General features: G+C 36.5%; 1 protein-coding gene across 4 annotated transcripts in view; it reads right to left on the reverse strand.

Annotated features, from left to right (window-relative positions):
* Nucleotides 1-4,262: 4,262 nt before the first annotated feature.
* The window catches only part of ZDHHC15 (zinc finger DHHC-type palmitoyltransferase 15), a 121,782-nt gene continuing 103,095 nt past the window's right edge, over nucleotides 4,263-22,949 (reverse strand). For 3 of the 4 annotated variants that reach the window (XM_036902713.2, XM_036902714.2, XM_036902716.2), the window contains one exon: nucleotides 4,263-8,834. In XM_036902713.2, coding sequence (XP_036758608.1) covers nucleotides 8,782-8,834 — 53 coding nt within the window. In that variant the 3' untranslated portion in view covers nucleotides 4,263-8,781. Of the gene's footprint in view, nucleotides 8,835-9,615; nucleotides 9,645-22,949 lie in introns of all 4 variants that reach the window. The other variant, XR_008994993.1, reaches the window with a different exon arrangement.

A 22,949-nucleotide genomic window follows, 5' to 3' on the forward strand; every position in this document is an offset into this window, starting at 1 on the left:
TTAGGATTGAATTACCCTACATTGTGTTCCAAATAAATTCTGTTCTCTTGGAAAAAGCATTGAGCTGTTTTCATCCTGCCACTCACCTTGGGCAAAAGCTGTACACTACTACACCAGAACAGTTGGCAGGGAAAGTGCCATTACTGTGAGAATGAAACTCCTGCTTTATGACCAGGGCACTGGTTGAGGGTAGTAACCTGTGGTCTTCTTGGCTTACCTACCTGTCCTGGAGCTCTCTCCTTGGCTGCTCCTCCTTGATGAATGAGTGAGCCTGCATGATGGTGCTCAGGGCACTGGTATTCTAAATCTGCCTTGCCAGGGGTATAACTTCTGCTGACAGTTGTGGGCTGGTGGGTGAAGAGTCCCCAATTTCTAAGCCACTCTTGCCTGAGATAGAGCTTCTGCCATATAGACCTTAGTGTGGGATGAAAAATGTTGGTGTTCTGCCACTCCAGGGCAGATACCATAGCTTTCACTGGTAAATGGGGAGAGAGGGAGTCCTGTGTTTTTGGCTGCACCTGCTTGGGGAAGAGCTTACAACATGCTGACCTGGTCAGTGGGGCACGTGGAGGGAGCAGGTTATAGTTCTAAATGTCATAGACTTGCTGTTAATAGTGAAATTTAGATTTTCTTGAATCACTGTTTCTTCATTTGCTATATTTTACTCAGAATATTTACAGAGATTTTAAATGGCTCTTTTAAAAATAATTTGTACTAGATATGGTTCTTTTGCTAGGAGAGTGTCTGTGGAGTTCCCCACATCACTATTCTGTAATTAATTTCCTTTGGCTATTATTCCTTCAGAAAGTTTTTGTGCCTCCTCCCTTCTAGGGTGAACAATTTCACTTATATTAAGCAGCTTGAAGTTGTCCCACAGCTTGCTGATTGTTATTTTTATTTCAGTGTTTTTTTATTCTACTTGATTTTAGATAGTTTCTAAACTAAGTATCCTATGTGATCAAGTTCACTGATCATTTTCTGTTGTTTCTAATCATCTGTTAACACCATCCAGCAAAATTTTCATCTTTAACTCCAGAAGTTCAATTTTTATATCATTTATGTTTCTCCTTAACATGCTTGTTTTCTTCTACCTTTTGAACATATAGAATATAGACACAATAACTTTTAACATTTTCTTTTCTACAAAATATTTTATCTCTGTTACTTCTGGGTCTGTTTTTACCATTAATTTTTCTTTCCTTTATTGGTTTTATTTTACTGCTCCTTTGAATGCCTTGTAATTTTTTTTGGATGCTAGATACTACAAATTTCATCCTGTTGGGTGTTAGATATTTTTTCTACCATTAATATTCATGAGTTTTGTTCTGGAGCATAGTGAAACTTCACTTTGATCTTCATAGGCTTGTTTTTAAGCTTTGCTGAACAGGTCCAGAGAACCCTTTAGGCATAATTTTCCCCACTACTCACTACATAAAACCCTGTGAGTACTCTAGCCCATGGTCAATGAGTTACCAGATTTTTTCCACCCTGGCTGGAGGCAAAATGAATTATTTCTGGCCCAGAGAGCCAGAGATTATTTCCTGTGCTTCATCTGGATTGTTTTTTAGGGTCCCAACTTTGAGAACCACTGCCATGTACCATTAATTCATATACAATTAAAAGAGCTATTAAAACTTTAGGCATACAACTTATAATGTCCAACAAATTTCAAACAAATGGGTTTGAAATTTAAAAAGAAATTAATGCTATAATAGAATATTCTCTTTAAAAAACACATTTCTGACATTTAAAAATCAATGTCAGTGTCACTAAAAATAACACTGCCGTGAGCTAAATATTCCAAAAGCTGTCATCTTAAGACTCCTTTAATTTGATGAGAAACATTTGGTCTCCTGTTGTCTGAGGACTTTATATAGTACCTGCTGTGTACACAGCCCATCTCTCTGATATCCTTAGCAACAACCATTCTGTTGCTCATCCAACTGCTCCAAGGCCTCAGATAATGGGGTGGAGGATTACAGAAATACCAACATCTAAAAATATATAATAAACTAGTAACAGACTTTGCATTAATTGGTTACCTGTAGCCCAGTTTGATAATGTAACACAGTATCACATACAGGTGCACTTATTTGATGACTATAAAAATGGGACACAATTTAAGGTAGGAATTCTTAACAAAGGTATATGCATTTATTTCAGACTTTCTGGAAGCCCTCTGAAACTGTAAAATTATCTGTGTGTGTAAGTGTATGTATTTTTATGTGGAAAGTGTACACACTTTCTTAAATTCTCAAAGGAGTGTATGACCAAAATAAGATTTAGGGTTCCTGGTTTAAAGCAACCCCAAATAAGTTCAGACAACTTCTCTCCTTATTTTCCTAGTATTCCCCCTTTTTATTCTTGACAATCGTACTCACAAAGATGATAACTTGTGGCAGTGAGAATTAATATCCTAAAGTAGAATTGAAGGCCAGATTGGGTAGCAATAAAAAAACTCCATAAAAGTACATTGCTTTATTTATCAATTAGGACTGTAGTGTCTATACCCCTTGAAAAGAGTCATATAAAGGTAAGGTTGTTTCTGATGACTTTGACTGAATTGAAGTTGTCCAAAATTTCAGGTGAAAAAAAAGTAGAAAACTTCATGAGTTCATGACAGATGAAAGCATTTAAAAATAATGTTTAGAAATAGATGCTTCAGGTGGCTCTGTTAAGATAGGCAGCGGCAGTGACAGAAATGCAAATCTAAGTTATCTCAGCTAATAGGATAGATGTGGAAGAGGTAAATAAATTTTACCAACAAAATTACAATTTTAATAGGTGGAAAATATGTAAGTAGAAAATAGAAGGTCTCAAAATTTAGGGGGAAAGGTAATCAAAATGGGGTTATAATGTTAATGTTTCCTGTCTCATCTTGGCTTATCTTCCTCATTATTTCATTTGGATTTGCTTTTACATCCCACAGAACACTCAGCCCTCAGCACCCAGCAGTCCTGCCACACAGACTCTTGTGATTCAGAAGCAACTTCAGATTTTCATTTGTACTGGGTTCCTCCAAAGCACATTACTCTAGTAAGTGCTTTCTGATTGTACGGGGTAATTTAGATATGGTATAACAATGCATTGATAAGTATAAATTAATGACTATTTTTGATTATTTGGTAACCTACTTTCCTTAATGTTCCAATAGTAAATCTTTTGCCTTCCCTCTACAGTGAATTGTATCTTACTTTCATTGAAGTTCCTATATGCTAATTGAAATTTTTATAAGCCAGATTTATTTTAGAGTTTGCCAACATTGTTTGGCTCTGGGTCTGATACACTGCTAATATGCAAAATTGATTTTAATACTTCAGTAAAGGTGTATGAGGAAAATTCTTTCAAAACCATAAATATATTCAAATACTTAAAAATTTTTGCTTAAATTGTGTTTTTACTTTCATAAATTTTCCACCAGAGTTAGAAGTTTGAATATTCAAACATTTTGCTTCTCTATGAGAATAAATATTTTAATATTCAAAAAGAGACTGAATAGTTTTTTCAAAGTCCCTGTATATGGTGAGAAACTAATTTGAAAATCTTGTTGTTTGTAACAAAAATCTATGTCAATGTTTTCACATTTCTGTATAACCCATATGTATACCTTTATATCTATATCTATACATTTGTTTCCTTTTAAATGTCTATGCCTTGAATTTCCTTAGTAGCCTCTACTCAAGTAAGATTCTTGTATAAAGGTCTTCTCTTTTAAAACTTTTTTTATATAGAAAAAAATTAGTTGTCCTTTGTTTCTAATATTTTAGTTTTTTTACACTGTGTGATGTAAATCCAAGCTCTTTGATACATGGGAATAAATGAAATTTCAGCTGAGATGTTTGAGGTCTTTACCTAGGACAAAGTAAGCAACTTTTTATAAGCTTAACTGGAATAAAAGTCTTCTTTCTGGGTTTTTGTTAAGCCTGACCCTAAGAGGTCCTACAGGTTGGGCCTCTCCAAAGTGATTCAAGTTCTTCATTATTATTTAGTCATGGTCAGTCATGACTGCTCTAAACTTCAGCTTTCAATGGTCTACATTTTCAATGACTTCTGCCTTCTTGTTGGATAACTGGGGGGCATTATTCCATTATGTCTGAAAAGGACTTTTTGTGCAAATGGTACATCTATTGAGGGGAACCTTACTTGGGGCTTACTTAATGAGGGCTTCTTCAAATGTTTCCCTGAGGGTAGTGTATAATTTATGAGCACGTGGACCCTGTGATCTTTTCTCAGGAACACTGTATTCTTTTTTTCAGGTGACATGTATCTGAAGAATAATAAACACAGTCTTCAGTGAAGAAAAAAGCAAACCAGAGTTCATATGGCCCTTAGGCACATATGTTCTTTCTTTCTTTTACTTTTTATTTATTGTAATAACAGAGGGAAAGGCAAGAGATGTGTAAGGCTGAGCAGAAAATGAACATGATTAAGTACCATTAGACTAGTCAGCTTTCTATCTAAAAACCATTGATGCTAATATCCCAACTCACATACATGTAAGAACATAAGAAAGAAATACTGATTACAGGGAGGGGTTTTTTTGGAAGATATGTTACAGAGGAGTCTACATGTCACACATACCAATCAACCTAGGAGTGAATAAGCTCCACTATATCCCCATAAAATGAGATGTATAGAAATTTCCATCAAAGTGGTCTGAAATTTTAGGCTTTGCTAATATTGTTTAACAAAACCATAATATATGTGACAATTTTATGCATATACTTTTAATAAAATATACAGGGAGATAAAGTTGGTCAGTATTTGTGGATACTTCTGTAGCAAGACACATGGTTTTAAGAATATTATATATAATCACTTTGAACAGATTGGTGGAAAAAAGGATTTGTAGTAAATTGGCAACTTAAGCTTAACTGAAGAGGTTCCCCACTGCCTTTCTTTTTCTGTCTCTCCAATACATTTCATATATTACCAAGACCCAGTGCCAGTTTTCTTGCTGTGTCCCCTTGCTGATTTGGCCAGCAAGGTGACAGCAATTATTCCTTGAATGCATTTTCCCTTTAATACCATTCCCTACTAAGAATCTATTTTCTGATATATTGCATTTGTTGTCTGTTTTACCTCATTCTGCTGATGGTCGTATACTAGGCTGCTACAAAGAGCACATTTAATAGTTTTGAACACTGCAGCCTTAGCCCTTTAAGGGAAATAAACAGTCATAGGTTGCATGCTACTAGGAACCACCCATCCATTAGTATTTTATATAACACCTGCATGCAAAAAAAGACAATTTAATTAGGCACAGTACAGCTATGGTTAAAGAAATGCAGATGTACCATACCTCATAAACCATTTCCTACCAATCTTATGGAACTTTCTAAGAATTTTCTAAGAATGTAGGACTTGTAGAAAGGTCTAACAATCTTATTAGATGCCCTCTGTGCCTCATAGGCACAGAACATGTCTTTTGTACCTACTGAATACCTTAGCTGCTCTGGGAGCAAAGGTTCTAGAATGTATAAATGGAATGTTCTTCATTTGCAGTGACTGTTGGATTTTTTTTCTAAAAGAGGAGGACAGAGGACCATTCTGTTAAAGTATTTGCTTCTGATGATCAAACAGCCAGCTTTGGGGGCAGTGCATGTGTGTGCATATATGTAGACATACATGTGTGATGAGAGGTGAAAGGGATAGGCTTTGCATGACTGTTACATTCCTGTGAATTTGGGCCATGTTAAATTACAGGTCCACGTTACAATAATGTATAGTCAATATTCTTAAAACATACCTGCTAGGATTGTACTTAAATCTCCACTTACCTCAATGTCTATACTTTGTGCCATTTGGCATAAACATGGGGAAGCACATTCTTATTCCTGGCAAAGACAGCCCTGAGATTGGGCTCTATGGGTGTGAGAGGAGATAATGGCACTGGATAATGCTTTGTAGTATGAAATATATGTGCCACATGGGGCCAGTGTCAGAAAGAGGCACATATTACATTTCTATTACATAGAAAATAATAGTTGTACAAATTGCATACTTCCAGATTTCAGACAAAGTGGGACTCTTTAAATGTGATCGTGCCTTAATTGCTGTCAGTGTTCTAAGCTGCTCCATGGTAATTCCAGTACTGGGAAACCAAGTCATTTTGACAGTGCTCTGGACAAGATAACTGTGAGTTCTGCCTTAAGGCAGCTATGTCTTTTTGGAGGGCACTTCATTTCTTTTGCCCTTACATTTTCCAGCTATACCATGGAGAAAATAATTTATATTCTGTCTCTTTCAAGGACATTGTTGGAATGAATAGACGAATATTAATAAAGTACTCTAAGCTCTGCAAGAACAATTCAGCAATGAGAGAATGGAAGAATGGGGCATACTGATTTGCTGAGAAATACTGTTATGGTTAAACTTTTCATTTCTTTCCTGCAATAAAAGACATATAAAGAACACTAGAAAGTTATGTAGCACCCTTCAGTTGTAGGATTCCAATAATGAGTGTCTTCATTTTGCAAATGGGGAAGAAGAAGATTCCACAAGGTTGTTAGACAGGGCCCAAAGGGAAAGCAAGCAAAGGTGCTAGGTCAGGATACACCAGTTATCAAACAAACTTCTCTGTCTTTACCAATAGTCAACCAATTGTGGGGGACACCTATGTACAGTAGTCAATACTCAATGATCTATGGATAGGGATATTAGCAGATTATAAACTAGTAGAATAAAGGTGCTGAGATAGGAATGGGGTTTCTTTATTTCTCTGAGATCCCATGTAAAACCCTGATTTATTTGGCCTTTTGAAGACAGTGTGTGTCTGCAAGACATTAAACAATCAGCTTTGCTTTGTAGCTTCCAGTGCTGCCCTGTCCTTTCCTGACACTGTCTTTTATGACCTGATTTCTATGATTGTTAAGTGCTTATATACTCTATGCATCAAAGATTCCTTCCTGACTTTGAATCATAGTTAGCAGCTATTCTGCCTATACCCTTGGCAGGAAATGAGATGTGGGAAAGGGAAAGATTGCTTTGAGGTCTACTTTGCTGTCAAGTAAGTGTGGCCCTATCTTTAAAGAAAGGTGCATTTCTACATAAGTAGAAGGCAAAGTCTGTCCATCATAAGACCATGTGGAAACTAAACAAGCTTTCTAGAGAAACCTGAACAAGAGAGTATTTTGGAGGGAGAGGGGAAGGGGAAAATCTTCCCATCTACACATACATGATTTCATTGTGAAACTCAGTGTCCATAGACTTCAAGGCTGCTTCTTAGCATCTTAGTTTGAGAAACAGTCCTTGGCCCCAGCAGATTCAGTCATGTCTAGTATTCTCTCAAATGAAATGCTGGACATAATCTGTTTAATTTATTCTGAATGTCTTACCTTGATCAAGATTACCTAGAGGATATGAAGAAACAGATTTTTTTGCTGCTTTAAGTAGCTAGATTGCTCTCTTTCTCAGCTCCTGAACATTGAATTATTTATGGCAGGCAACTCTTTACTCAAAAAGGTTTTAGGGGAGATGATTTAGTAAACCTAACTTCCCTATAGGAGCTCAACTCCTTGATATCTGTAACATGCCACTAACTCTCACTGATCTCTGTAACAGAATTGAGACTTCTATTGTCAGCAGCTGGGCACTATAGCACTGGCTGAGAAATAAAAGCCATCAGTACTCTTATGTATTATTATAAAGAAGCAGCATTAGTGTCCATCTTATTGATTCAGACAGTAGGACTAAAAGAAATACTGATTATAAATAAATGCATAAACAGATGTAAATTATCATAACAGCTGAGCTATCACTGAAGCTATAAAAAAAAGAAAAAAGGAAAGGACTGGCATATTACTAATAGGTTATCACTATTTGTACATTAACCCCTGCTCTGAAAACACAGATCTTCAGTGCTAATCTTTAGGCTAATTTCAACTGTGAAACTTTAACCTTATGAACAGTATTGCAATTAAACCTGAAAATCATCCTTAAGCCCCTTAAAAAACCCTTTGGGCAATAACTTAGGCTTATAATTTTTCATTCATCATAAGAATAATTAATCAAGGCTAAAATAAAGCTAGGTAGTAGAGAAAATAATAAAAGTAATTGAAGAATTTTACTGTAGCCTAGCATTAAAAGTCTTTAAAACAACAATCCATATGTTTAATAAAGTGGAAATCTGATCTGATCTTCTCTATTAGCTGTGGTGCTTTCAGGAACATCATACATCTATGACAGAGAACAGAATCTACATTGTTTTTCAATTCCCAATTTTAGGACCTTGGTCACAGTGTGTTGAATCTTTCTCTTGAATTTAGGTGTCTGATACAGGATGGTGTTCACAGCTCAGCAAGTATTTAAATTGTTATTTAGGGAAAAGCATGATCAAATAAAAATCTCAAATTGTTTTAACCCTGATTTTTACACCACAGCAGAATTTAGTGTAAGTATGCTGCACATATACATGCTTATAAATACACAGGACACTGATTCCCATCAATACCACAAAGACTGTATAGATGTAATTAATAGTTTTTCAAGGGGAGTTAAAGACTCCAGGAAGTCTTTTGAATTCCCCTTTACTTGACAAGAGGAATGAAAAGAACTTTTGGAAAGATATATATGTTATATTTAGGGTTTCACAGATTGGGGAGGGGGAAATAAAGAAAGAGAGGAAGACTGGCTTGAATTAATCACTACCAGATTGATGAATTCAGTCAGTAAATTAAATAACTTTTACAGTCCTGAAACATCTATCTGCACAGCAAGTATTAGATGGAATGTTTTCAAACTGTGAAGCTTTCAATCCACCATGGTGATTTATTTTGGTGATCAGAATGGTTCCCAGCAATGAACTCTGTAAGCCTCATGGGAGACAGAGGGTCCTGGGAATGAAAAGAAAAAATTCACAGGTGAGTTGAACAACTGTAAATAGCCATGTGGTTACATCCATTGACAATAATATCCCCCCATTAAAAGTATGTGTGTGAAGAGAATGGCTCAGCACTGAAAAATGTTAAGTGAAGTAAACAAGGATGAAAATTGTATTTAAAATGTTATAATTATTTTTAACCCAGAAATTGTATCCGGAAAATGGAGGAAATAGACTAACCTGTTGAAAATAGTGAATGCATGAGTAATTTATTTTCATTTATTCTACTTTCTACTTGTATTTTCCACATTTTCTCTAGTAAATATATAATAATTTGATAACCCCCAAATATTTATTTTTAAATTCACATGGAAAAACATGAGCATTTATTCATAATAGTAAAAATGTGGATGAAATATTAATGTTGGACAGCAAAGGACTCATTAAATAATGCCTTGGTATAGTGGGAAATTACTTTTGGCAAAAGTGAAAAATACAGAATTCAAAGCTGAACATGTTCTCATTGTTTAAAAATATATACTCAGAAAATATTGGAAAGGATACAACAAAATGTTGACATGAGTCATCTTTAGGTGGTGGTGGTGGGATTATGGGGGATTTCAGTTTTCTTCTTATTTATGCATTTTTTATTATAAGAATTTATATTCATTATGGAATAATTGGAAAACATAGAAAGGGATAAGGAAAAAATATGTCTATAATCTCAGAGGCTTTTCCACCCTCCCTCCTTTTCATTCACTCATTAATTCAACAAATATTTATTGAATACTTACCATGTGCCAGGAATTGTTAGGGGCTGGCACTAAAATGTGAACAAGACATAGTTACTGCCCTCAAAGAGCTTACAATCTAGTGTAAGAGACAGACAAATAAGTAGACTATTACAACACTGAGAAAAAGTACTCTCATAATGTTATTATAGTAGCACCCAGAAGAGACATATAGCTCAGCTGTGGAGGTCAGTCAGTGATATACTCTGAGAAAATAATGTAGAAGCTTGTAAGGAAAATGGAAGTTCCTATGGCCAGGATCTTCACCTGCCCTAATATACCTGATGATGTAATTGGCCTACAGTAGAGGCATGCTTACACATGTGTTGGCAATAAGCCATTATTGTTGGTGTTATTATATATAGAGCTCTGCCCAGAGGCAGAGATGGAGATGGATTGTGGACTTTCTAGAGCAGATGTGATTGTAGAACTAGATTTGAGAATAAAGCATGGTATAATCCCTTTTACCCACATCTGTTGTTACTTGGTATGACTAAATTCAAAGTGAACTTGCCCAAGGCTGAAACCCTCTGGCGAGACAAAGCTGAAACCTGAAGAGTAAATATTAGATAGCTGCAGAGAAAGTGAAGGTTCCTATGGCCAGGATTCTCACCTGGTCCTCGTTGGCTCGCTTACTACATACACTCTTGTGGGCAATACATTGTTATTGACTATTTATAAAGAACTCTGTCCAGTGCTCTGGGCTACTGCGTGGCTGCAGGGCTACAGAAGAGCAGAGACTGGAGTGGTCATAGCACTGAGGACAGAGACTGAGATGGCTGTGGGGTCAGAGAGGCCCAGAGGCAGAGACCTGCTTGCTGCATGCAACTAGATCTGAGTGGACAGGATTCTAGTGATTGACCTGCCACCATGGGAATAAAGTTGGACATAAACCCTTTCACCCCAAGAATGTTCCACTGTCATTTTTCGGTCTCTTTGGATCCATAGTGAACTTTTCCTGGGCTGAAACCCATTGGCAAGACAATAGCCAACTTGAAGGAGACCAGGATGGAGAATGTGGGAAGTTGCTGAGGAAGCATCTCAATCGTGGGAAAGAGCAGGGGCATGTTTGAGGGACTGAAAGATGTAGAGTATGGTTCAAACATAGAAAGCAGGAATAAAACTAGTGGAGAAGAAGTTTTGCAATGGGGAATTATGAGAGATAAACCTGAGGAGATGAACAGGGGCCTGATCATTAAATGGTTTGTAAGCTGTGTTAAGGAATTCATGCTATGCTGAGAACACTGAAAGAGATATTACACTAATTTAAGTTTTTCACCATTCTAGTTGCAATATGGAGAGTGGACTGAAAGGGGCAAAATGAGAGGCAGGGAAACCAGTTAAGAGGTTATTTCAGTAATACAGGTAACATGATTTGGGGTCATGGTAATCAGGATAGAGAAAAGTGTACAACTTCCAGAGATATTTAGGAAGTACAGTCAACACACTTTGGTGATTAATTAGATGTAGGTGGGGAATGAAGGAGAGGGAACAAAAATGAATTTGTGTGTGGGTGATGTTGAAAGGCGCTTGGTTATTCAGGTCTAGCTAGAGTTCTGTGCTGGAGATATGTATTCAGTAGTTATCAGCATATTTATGCCTCTTAGCCAAAGAATGGGCAGCTTTCCTAAGGAATGAGTAGATTTATGTGATGGTCAGGAGAAAAACCTCACCAAATATGAGAAGACCTTGTTTTAAGAAGTAGACCTCTTGTGGTAGAGCAGAGTGTGGATAAAATGAGAGTTCCTATGGCCAGGATTCTTACCTGGCCCTGGTTGACTACCTCACAGAACACCTGTGGGCAATACATGGCTGTTGACTCTATATAAAGATCTCCACCCAGTGCTCTTGGCATGACAGGGTGGCAGGGCTGCAAGGCTGCTGGAGAGCAGAGCAGAGGCTGGAGTGGTGGCAGTGCCGAGGACAGAGGCCCAGAGGATGGCTGTGCAGGATGTCTGTGCAGAGAGGCCCAGAGGATGGCTGTACGGGACGACTGTGTAGACAAAGGGGCCCAGAGGCAGAGACTGGCTCGCTGCATGCAGACTAGCTCTGAGTGAGTGGGATTTTAGTGACTGACCTGCCACCTGGAAATAAAGTTGGTATAACCCTTTCACCCCAAAAACGTTTTGCTGTCATTTTCTTTGGTCACACTGAATCCATAGCAAACTTGCCCAGAGCTGAAACCCACTGGCAAGACAGGAGGGAAGGAGTGTGTAAGGAGTTTGAGAGAAGCAAATAGGTTTTAAAATTTTTGCTTAATTTTTGAATTTTTTAATTCAGCAAATCTAATATTTGTTTGGTGTACAGTTCTGTGAGCTTTTACACATGCATAGCATTTTGTAACTACCACCTCAGATAGAATGCACACCCTCCCTGACCCTAAACCTGGCAACCACTGATCTGTTTTCTCTCCCTATATATATATACATATATATTTTTTATTTTGGTATCATTGTTTTCTAGACTCCCCCCATCACCAGGTCCCCCTCACAAACCCCATTATAGTCACTACCATCAGTGTAGTAAGATGCTGTAGAAACACTACTTGTCTTCTCTGTGTTGTACAGCCCTGTGTGTCCCCCCAAATTATACATGCTAATCATAGTGCCCCCTTTCTTCCCGCCCTTATCCCTCCCTTCCCATCCATCCTCCCCAGTCCCTTTCCCTTTGGTTACTGTTAGTCCATTCTTGGGTTCTGTGAGTCTGATGCTGTTTTGCTCCTTCAGTTTTTTTCTTTGTTCATATACTCCACAGATGAGTGAAATCATTTGATACTTGTCTTTCATTGCCTGGATTATTTCACTGAGCATAATACCCTCTAGCTCCATCCATGTTGTTGCAAATGGTAGGATTTGTTTTCTTCTTATGGATGAATAATATTCCATTGTATATATATATACCACACCTTCTTTATCCATTCATCTACTGATGGACACTTAGGTTGCTTCCATCTCTTGGCTATTATAAATAGTGCTGCAATAAACATAGGGGTGCATATGTCTTTTTCAAACGGGGCTGCTTCCTTCTTAGGGTAAATTCCTAGGAGTGGAATTCCTGGGTCATATGGTATTTCCATTTTGAGTTTTTTGAGGAACCTCCATACTGCTTTCCACGATGGTTGAACTAACTTACATTCCCACCAGCACTGTAGGAGGGTTCCCCTTTCTCTCCAACCTCGCCAACATTTGTTGTTTGTCTTTTGGATGGTGGTGATCCTTACTGGTGTGAGGTGATATCTCATTGTGGTTTTAATTTGCATTTCTCTGATGACTATCGATGTGGAGCATCTTTCCATGTGTCTGTTGACCATTTGAATTTCTTCTTTAGAGAAGTGTCTGTTCGGCTCCTCTGTCCATTTTTTAATTGGATTATTTGCTTTTTGTTTGTTGAGGTGGGTGAGCTCTTTACATATTTTGTTTGTCAACCCTTTATCGGATCTGTCATTTATGAATATGTTCTCCCATACTGCAGGATACCTTTTTGTTCTATTGGTTGTGCCCTTTGCTATACAGAAACTTTTCAGCTTGATATAGTCCCACTTGTTCATTTTCGCTTTTGTTTTCCTTGCCTGGGGAGATACGTTCAAGAAGAAGTTGTTCATGATTATGTCCAAAAGATTTTTGCCTATGTTTTTTTCTAAGAGGTTTATGGTTTCATGACTTACATTCAGGTATTTAATCCATTTCGAATTTACTTTTGTGTATGGGGTTAGACAGTGATCCAGTTTCATTCTCTTACATGTAGCTGTCCAGTTTTGCCAACACCAGCTGTTAAAAAGGCTGTCATTTCCTCATTATATGTCCATGCCTCCTTTATCATATATTAATTGACCATATATGTTTGGTTTAATATCTGACTCTATTCTGTTCACTGGTCGGGTCTGTTCTTGTGCCAGCACCAAACTTTCTTAATTACTGTGGCTTTGTAGTAGAGCTTGAAGTTGGTAAGCGATATCCGCCCTGCTTTATTCTTCCTTCTCATCATTGCTTTGGCTATTCGGGGTCATTTGTTGTTCCATACGAATTCGAAAACTATTTTTGCCAGTTCGTTGAAGAATGCTGTTGGTATTTTGATAGGGTTTGCATTGAAAATGTAGATTGCTTTAGGGAGGATGGCCATTTTCACAACATTAATTCTTCCTAGCCAAGAGCATGGGATGAGTTTCCGTTTGTTACTGTCCTCCTTGATTTCTCTTAAGAGCGTCTTGTAGTTTTCATTGTATATGTCTTTTACTTCCTTGGTTAGGTTTATTCCTAGATAGTTTATTCTTTTTGATGCAATTGTGAATGGAATTGTTTTCATGATTTCTCTTTCTGCTAGTTCATCATTAGTGTATAGGAAAGCAACAGATTTCTCTGTGTTAATTTTGTATCCTGCAACTTTGCTTAATTCAGGTATTTGTTCTAGTATTTTTGGAGTGGAGTCTTTAGGGTTTTTTATGTACAATATCTTGCCATCTGCAAATAATGACAGTTTGACTTCTCTACCAATCCGGATGCCTTGTATTTCTTTGCTTTGTGTACTTGCTGTGGCTAGGACCTCCAGTACTAAGTTGAATAACAGTGGGGAGAGTGGGCATCCCTGTCTTGTTCCCAATCTTAGGTGAAAAGCTTTCAGCTTCTCGCTGTTAAGTATGATGTTGGCTGTGGGTTTGTCATGTATGGCCTTTATTATGTTGAGGTACTTGCCCTCTATACCCAATTTGTTTAGAGTTTTTATCATGAATGGATTTTGAATTTTGTCAAATGCTTTCTCAGCGTCTATGAATATGATCATGTGGTTTTTGTCCTTTTTGTTGATGTGGTGGATGATGTTGATGGATTTTCAAATGTTGTACCATCCTTGCATCCCTGAAATGAGTCCTACTTGATCATGGTATGATCCTCTTGATGTATTTTTGAAATCAGTTTGCTAATAGTTTGTTGAGTATTTTTGCATCTATATTCATCAGGGATATTGGTCTGTAATTTCATTTTTTGGTGGGGTCTTTGCCTGGTTTGGGTATTAGAGTGATGTTGGCTTCATAGAATGAGTTTGGAAGTACTCCCTCTTCTATTTTTTGGAAAAATTTAAGGAGAATGGGTATTATGTCCTCTCTATATGTCTGATAAAATTCAGTGGTGAATCCATCTGGCCTGAGTTTTGTTCTTGGGTAGTTTTTTTGATTACCGATTCAATTTCATTGCTGATAATTGGTCTGTTTAGATTTTCTGTTTCTTCCTTGCTTAGTCTTGGAAGGTTGTATTTTTCTAGGATGTTGTACATTTGTTCTAAGTTTTCCAGCTTGTTAGCATATTGGTTTTCATAGTATTCTCTAATAATTATTTGTATTTCTGTGGGGTCCGTCATGATTTTTCCTTTCTCATTTCTGATTCTGTTGATGTGTGTAGATTTTCTTTTTCTCTTATTAAGTCCAACTAGCGACTTATATATTTTGTTTATTTTCTCAAAGAACCAACTCTTGGTTTCATTGATTTTTTTCTATTGTTTTATTCTTCTCAATTTTATTTATTTCTTCTCTGATCTTTCTTATGTCCCTCCTTCTGCTGACTTTGGGCCTCATTTGTTCTTCTTTTTCCAGTTTCAATAATTGTGGCTTTAGATTATTTGTTCGGGATTGTTCTTCCTTCTTTAAATATGCCTGGATTTTAAAGGGACAGCTCTAGATGGAAGCTGTCATACTTTCCTCTTAGAACTGCCTTCACTGCGTCCCACAGTAGTTGGGGCTTTGTGCTATTGTTATCATTTGTCTCCACATATTGCTTGATCTGTATTTTAATTTGGCCATTGCTCCATTGATTATTTAGGAGCATGTTGTTAAGACTCCATGTGTTTGTGAGCCTTTTTGTTTTCTTTGTACAATTTATTTCTAGTTTTATACCATTGTGGTCTGAGAAGTTGGTTGGTAAAATTTCAATCTTTTGGAATTTACTGAGGCTCTTTTTGTCGCCCAGTATGTGGTCTGTTCTTGAAATGTTCCATGTGCACCTGAGAAGAATGTGTGTCCTGCCGCTTTTGGGTATAGAGTTCTGTAGATGTTTGTTAGGTCCATCTCTTCTAGTGTGTTCTTCAGTGCCTCTGTGTCCTTATGTATTTTGTGTCTGGTGTATCTGTCCTCTGGAGTGAGTGGTGTGTTGAAGTCTCCTAGAACAAATGCATTGCATTCTATTTCCTCATTTAATTCTCTTAGTATTTATTTCACATATGTCGGTGCTCCTGTATTGGGTGCATATATATTTATAATGGCTATATCCTCTTGTTGGACTGACCCCTTTATAATTATGTAATGTCCTCCTTTATCTCTTGTGATTTTCTTTGTTTTGAAGTCTATTTTGTCTGATACAAGTATGGCAACACCTGCTTTTTTCCCCCTATTTTTTGCATGAAATATCTTTTTCCATCCCTTGACTTTTAGTCTGTGCGTATCTTTGGGTTTGAGGTGAGTCTCTTGTAAGCAGCATATAGATGTGCCTTGCTTTTTTATCCATTCTATTACTCTGTGTTTTTTGATTGGTGCATTCAGTCCATTTACATTTAGGGTGATTATTGAAAGATATGTACTTTTTGCCATTGCAGGCTTTTGATTCATGGTTACCAAAGGTTCAATGGTAGCTTCTTTTCTATCTAACCATCTAACTTAACTCTCTTATTAAGCTATTTTAACCACAGTCTGATGATTCTTTATTTCTCTCCCTTCTTATTCTTCCTCCTCCATTCTTTATATGTTAAGTGTTTTATTCTGTATTCTTTTGTGTTTCCTTTGACTGCTTTTATGAATAGTTGATTTTATTTTTTGCCTTTCATTAGTATTTGGTTGGTCTGCTTTCTTTGCTGTGATTTTATTTTCTCTGGTGACATCTATTTAGCCTTAGGAGTGCTTCCATCTAGAGCCGTCCCTTTAAAATATCCTGTAGAGGTGGTTTGTGGGAGGCAAATTCCCTCAACTTTTGATTGTCTGGGAATTGTTTAATTCCTCCTTCATATTTAAATGATAATCATGCTGGATAAAGTATTCTTGGTTCAAGGCCCTTCTGTTTCATTGCATTAAATATATCATGCCATTCTCTTTTGGCCTGTAATGTTTCTGTTTATAAGTCTGATGATAACCTGATGGGTTTTCCTTTGTAAGTAATCCTTTTTCTCTCTCTGGCTGCCTTTAATACTCTGTCCTTGTCCTTTATCTTTGCCATTTTAATTATTATATGTCTTGGTGTTGTCCTCCTAGGTTTCCTTTTGTTGGGAGACCCTTGGGCTTCCATGGTCTGAGAAACTATTTCTTCCCCGAGTTTGAGGAAGTTTTCAGCAATTATTTCTTCAAAGACACTTTCTATCCCTTTTTCTCTCTCTTCTTCTTCTGGTACCCCTATAATGCAAATATTGTTCCGTTTGGATTGGTCACACAGTTCTCTTAATATTCTTTCATTCCTGGAGTTCCTTTTATCTCTCTTTGCCTTAGCTTCTCTGTAATCCTGTTCTCTGAGTTCTATTCCATTAACAGTCTCTTGCATTGAATCCAGTCTGCTCTTAAGTCTTTCCAGAGATTGTTTTATTTCTGTATTCTCCCTCCTAACTTGATCCTTTAGCTCTTGCATATTTCTCTTCAGGTCCATCAGCATGGTTATGACCTTTATTTTGAACTCTTTTTCAGGAAGGTTGTTATATCTGTCTCCCCAGGCTCTCTCCCGGGTGTTGTCTGGCTAATTATGGACTGGATCAAATTATTCCGTCTGTTCATTGTGATAGAGGTAGTTGTAGGCAGATGGCACATGTGTCAGCTGGGAAGACAAAGTCCCTTCCTGCTTGCTGGTCACCCTTCCCCTCTCTGCTACCTGTTTCAGTCACCCTCACACCGGGAGCAGCATCCGGGTTAATCCCCTGTGCTGCTATGTGTGGGGCAGCCTAGAGCCCTGTGGGGAGAGGCAGGCATGCCGTGTGTGCTCTCCTGCAAGAACAGTGCCCGTTGGCGCCTTGTCCTGGCTTCATCTGCCTGTGCCAGGTACCTGCACACTGGCAGTGGCCCGTGGGTCTGGCCCAGGTGGCTGCACACTGGGAGGGGACTCTGGGCAGCTGCTGTGGGCACAGCCACTCCTAGGTGGCTCAGCCACTGTAGTGGGGTTGCGCTGGTGGGGGAATTCACAGCAGGCTGTTTATCGGTGTGAAGGGCTTCAGAGCTGCGCTGCCTCCCAGGGGGCTGGAGTGCCCAGAGCTCCTCAGTATTCCCAGCCTGCTGGGCTGAGTGTGCCAGGATTATTTCATCCAGCTGTGAAGCCCCTGTCCCTTTAATACTTTAAAAAAGCACTCCCTTTTCTTTTGTCCCAGGGGACCCACCTGCAGATTTTACTTTTCCATTTCCCTAATATCTAGCACACGATGCAATATGTATCTGCACTCCCGGTGCAGATGACCAGGGCTGGTTATTTTGCAGTCCTGCACTTCCACTCCCTCCCTGCTCCAGCTCCTTTCCTCCCGCAGGTGAGCTGGGGTGGGGGGAGTGTTCGGGACCCGCCAGGCCACGGCTTGTATCTTACCCCCTTCATGAGATGCTGAGTTCTTGCAGATGTAGATGTAGCCTGGCTGTTGTACTGTATCCTCTGCTCTCTCTTTTAGGAATAGTTGTATTTGTTGCATTTTCAAAAATATATATGGTTTTGGGAGGAGATGTCCACTGCCCTACTCATGCTGCCATCTTGACTCCCCTTTTCTCTCCCTATATTTTTGCCTTTTCCAAAATGTCCTACAAATGGAATCTGGAATCATACAGTACAAAGCCTTTTGAGACTGGGTTTTTTCTACTTAGCATAATGCATTTTAGATTCATCTATATTGCTGTATAAATTGTTCATTTCTTATTGATAAGTAGTATAGTTTGTTTACTCATTCACCCACTCAAAGACATTTGCTTTGCTTTCCAGTTTGGAGTGATTATGAGTAAAGCTTCTATAAACATTCATATACAAATTTTTGTGTGAAAACAGGTTTTCACTTTTTTAGGGGAAATATTTGCAAGTGGGAATACTGGGTCACATTGTAAGTGTATATTTCACTGTATAAGGAACAGCCAAACGGTTTTTCAGAGTACCTGTGTTATTTTGTATTCCCAACAGAAATGTATGAGAATTCCAATTGTTCTGCATCCTTCTCAGCACTTGGAATTATCACTATTTAAACAAAATTTTACAGTGTGGGTGTAGAGGAATATCCTTGTGGTTTTGATTTGCATTTTCCTAATGGCTAGTGATATTGAACATCTTTTCTTGTGCTAATTGCTACTTCTTTGGTGAAGTGTCCATTCAAACCTTTTGTCCATTTTTTAAATTGTGATGATTGTTTTCTTATTTTTGAGCTTTTAGAGTAGTTTATATATTCTGGATACAAGTCCTTTATCAGATATGCATCTTACAAATATTTTCTCCCAGTCAATGGCCTGTCCTCATTTTCTTAAGTGTTCTCCCCAGAGAAAGCATTTTTAGTTTTGTTCAAGTCCAATTTGTAATTTTTTCTTTTATGTACATTACTTTTGATGTCATATCTAGGAACTCCTTGCCTAACTCAAAGTGAAAAAGATTTACTCCTATGTTTTCTTCTAAGACTATTAGAGTTTTATGATTTATATTTAGGTCAATGATTCATTTTGACTTAAGTTTTGTATGTGTTGTAAGGTGTATATGGGGTAGGGATGTCCAGTGTTTCTAGTACCATTTGTTGAAAGGATTGTATTTTCTCCATTGAATTATCATTAAATCTTTGTGTAAAAATCAGTTGATTATCTTTATGTATGTTTATTTCTGTACTTTATTTTTTAGTGTTCCTTTGGTTTATGGGTCTATGCTTTAGTCATTACTACACTATCTTGACTACTGTAGCATTAAAGTATGTCTTAAGATTGGACAGTTTGCATCCTCCAACTTCGGTTTTCTTTTTCAGAATTTTTTTGGCTATTCTAGTTCCCTTATTTTCCATATAATTTTAGAATCTGCTTTTGTATATCCACAAAAATTCCTGCTGGAATTTCACTTGGGGTTGCATTAAACCTACCTATCAATTTGGGGAGCATTGACATCTTAACTATACTGAGTGTTCTCACCCATGAGTATAGTGTGTCTTGTCATGTACTTATGTCTTCTTTGGTCTTTTTCTTTAGTGGTTTGGAGGTTTTAGCATAGAGATGTTGTGTATGATTTGTTAGATTTATGTCTATTTAATTTTTTAGAGTTATTGTAAATTTTTAGAGTTATTAGTAGCATTGTGTTTTTTATTTTGCTTTCCTAATTATGCATTGTTTGTGTAAAGAAACACAATAGATGTTTATGCACTGATATTGTGTGGTATGCATTTGCTAAAATTACTTATTAGTTCTAGGAGTTTTTGTAGATTCTTTAAATTATCTATGTAGATGATCATGTCATCCATAAATAGGGACATTCTTCTTTTCCAGTCAGGGTGCTTTTTATTTCTTTTTCTAGCCCTGCTGCATGTGTAAGGACTTTCATTATGAAATAGTATAGGAGTAAAAAGAGAGACTGTATGAAGTTGTGTTTGATAGAGGAAAGAAATACTGGTAAGTAGGTATGTAGTGAAGACTTATCAGGCTATTTAGGCTGAAGACCACAACTATGTAATCTTAGTGTGTTATTTGTAATCAGCATTTATAATCAGTTATGCTAGTTTTGTAGTAGTTCTCAGCAGCCTTAGTACAGGAATGGAGAAGGCATATAGCTGAATGAATTTGGAATTTGGGTTTTTGCTGGCTAAGGCAATGGAGTTACGGACTTAAAAGTTTTCAATTTAAAAATATAATTTTATAATGTTTCAAGTTTCATCTATGTTGTAGCATGAGATCTTTTGGTTGCTAAATAATATTCAATTTTATTAATATGCCATATTTTATTTACCTACTCATCAATAGATGGACATTAACATCTTTTCCACTTTTTGGCTATTATGAATAATACTGCTGTGAACATTAATGAAGTTTTATGTGGACATATTTTCATTTCTCTTGGTTTTATACCTAGGAGTGAAATTATTGGGTCATATGGTAATCCTATGGTTAACATTTAAAGGACTGCCAAACTGTTTTCCAAAGTGACTTCACCATTTTACATTCCTATCAGCAATGTATGAAGATTCTGACTTCACAATCTTGCCACTGCTTATTATCTGTCTTTTGTATTAGAGCCATCCTCATGGATATTAAGAGGTATCTTGTGATTTTGATGTGCATTCCCTAATGGCTAATAATGTTAAGCAACTTTTCATGGCTGATCATTTGTATATGGAGAAATGTCTATGCAGATCCTTTTTCCCCATTGACAATTAGATTTTGTTTTCATTACAGAATTGTAAGAATTCTTTATATATTCTGCATACAAGTCTCTTAAGCTGCTATAAACATTCATATACAAATTTTTGTATGATCACAGGTTTTCACTTTTCTAGGGGAAATATTTGCAAGTGGAAATACTGGATCATATGGTAAGTGTATGTTTCACTTTATAAGAAACTTTATAAGGTTAAGATACTTGATTTGCAAATATTTTCTCCCAAAAAATATACATAGTGTATTTACAGAATCATGGATTATATGAAACATTCAGAATAGGCAAATGTATACAGATATAAAGTAGACTAGTGGTTCCCTAGAGGTGGAAGTGGAGAAAGGGCAAGTAACTGCTAATGAGTATGGGGCTTCTTTTTGGGGTAATGAAACTATTCTAAAATTAAATTGTACACTCTAAATGGTCAAATCATATGCTATGTGAACTATATTTCAATAAAGCTGATAAAAATGTATTTTTTAAATTAAACGGCATTCATACAGCTTTTTCACATAACCCTATTATTCTTCAAAATAATTACTTTCAATGGTGCATAATATCTCATCATCATAATGTAGCAATTTATTTCACTATTCCCTTATTATTAGAGATTTAGGGTTTTTTCCCCCAATTTCCTGCTATTGTAATAAATTGATGAATAGTTGTGTACATCTCTGATTATTTCATTAAAATGCATTCTTAAAATGGACTTACCTGATAAAATTGTATGAATATCTTTAGTATGTTGCCAAATTGCTCTTAAAAAATGCTTTATGAATTTAATGTTACATCATCAGTTTATACGAGAACCTGTTTCAAACACTTCCTTGCCAACATTAGGTACTATACTTTATAAAAATTGGCTGCTTTAGTAGATAAAAATTGATATTTTTGGATTACTTTAATTTGCATTTCTTTAAGTTGAAGAATTTTCATGCTTAGACTTCATTTTAATTTTTGTTGATTGTTCACATTCTTTGCCCTTTTTCTAACTGTTGTATTTTCCTTTTTCTTAACTGATTTACAAGATCTTTGTAAATTAAGAATGCTAAATTTTGTATGTTAGATATTTTGCAAATGTTTTTCCAAGTTTGTCTTTTCATTTTGAAGAAAATATCATGTAGAAACAGTGTTTTTTCTGTAAAAATTATGGCAATAATTTCTTTTTGTATACAAAAATTTGAGAGAAAATGAAAAATATGTTACATTTGTTAATTTTAAGTTTAAGTAGATGGGTATTCAATTTATCTGTAATACTTTAATTTAAAAAACTTTACAAAAGGGAAACAAAAGAAAATATATATAAAATATTTAATAATATGGACATGTAAGACTTACTCAACCACTCTCCTACTGATAGACATTCAGGTTGTTTTTGGACTTTTTATAAACATCACTTTACTAAGTGTCTACATATATTAAAATTACTCATATCTTCATAAGTTTTGAAGTGATTCTCCCACTCTTCCCTCCTGTAGTCCCAAATACTTTTCTCTTACTATCAAAACATGACTCTCTTGTTCCTGTAGTATTAATCAATTAATTTATTTGAACAGAGTACCCTGGGGAAAGCATTGTTTAAAGGCAATTTTCCTTATGTATGGAATCATATAAAAATATATTTTATAGTTTAATATTCACTCAAAATATTCTGCAAATAAAAAGGATTTGGTCATATAAATTTGGGAAAAACTTACTCCACTTCTGGGGATTAACAGATTTCCTTAGCATATTATATAAATCCTGATAAGTATTGCACTAAGATAAGGTTTCATGATCTAAGTTCAGTCAAGTAAGTTCAAAGAGATACTACATCATCCACTCAGGAGAGCTGCAAAATTCATTTGTATAGGAAAAGCCTTGAGAATTCTTGTGCTAAAGACAACTCTCTAATTTTGCTTATACGGGATTTCCTAAGTTTATTTCACTGGAGAACATTTTCCCCCTTTTAATATCTGTTAACATATTGTAGTACTGGTGCTCCATAGAATATCCATGGTAAAATGCTAAAATGAGAAA

The sequence above is a fragment of the Manis pentadactyla genome, chromosome X (assembly GCF_030020395.1).
Source record: "Manis pentadactyla isolate mManPen7 chromosome X, mManPen7.hap1, whole genome shotgun sequence".
Taxonomy (NCBI): Eukaryota; Metazoa; Chordata; class Mammalia; order Pholidota; family Manidae; genus Manis; species Manis pentadactyla.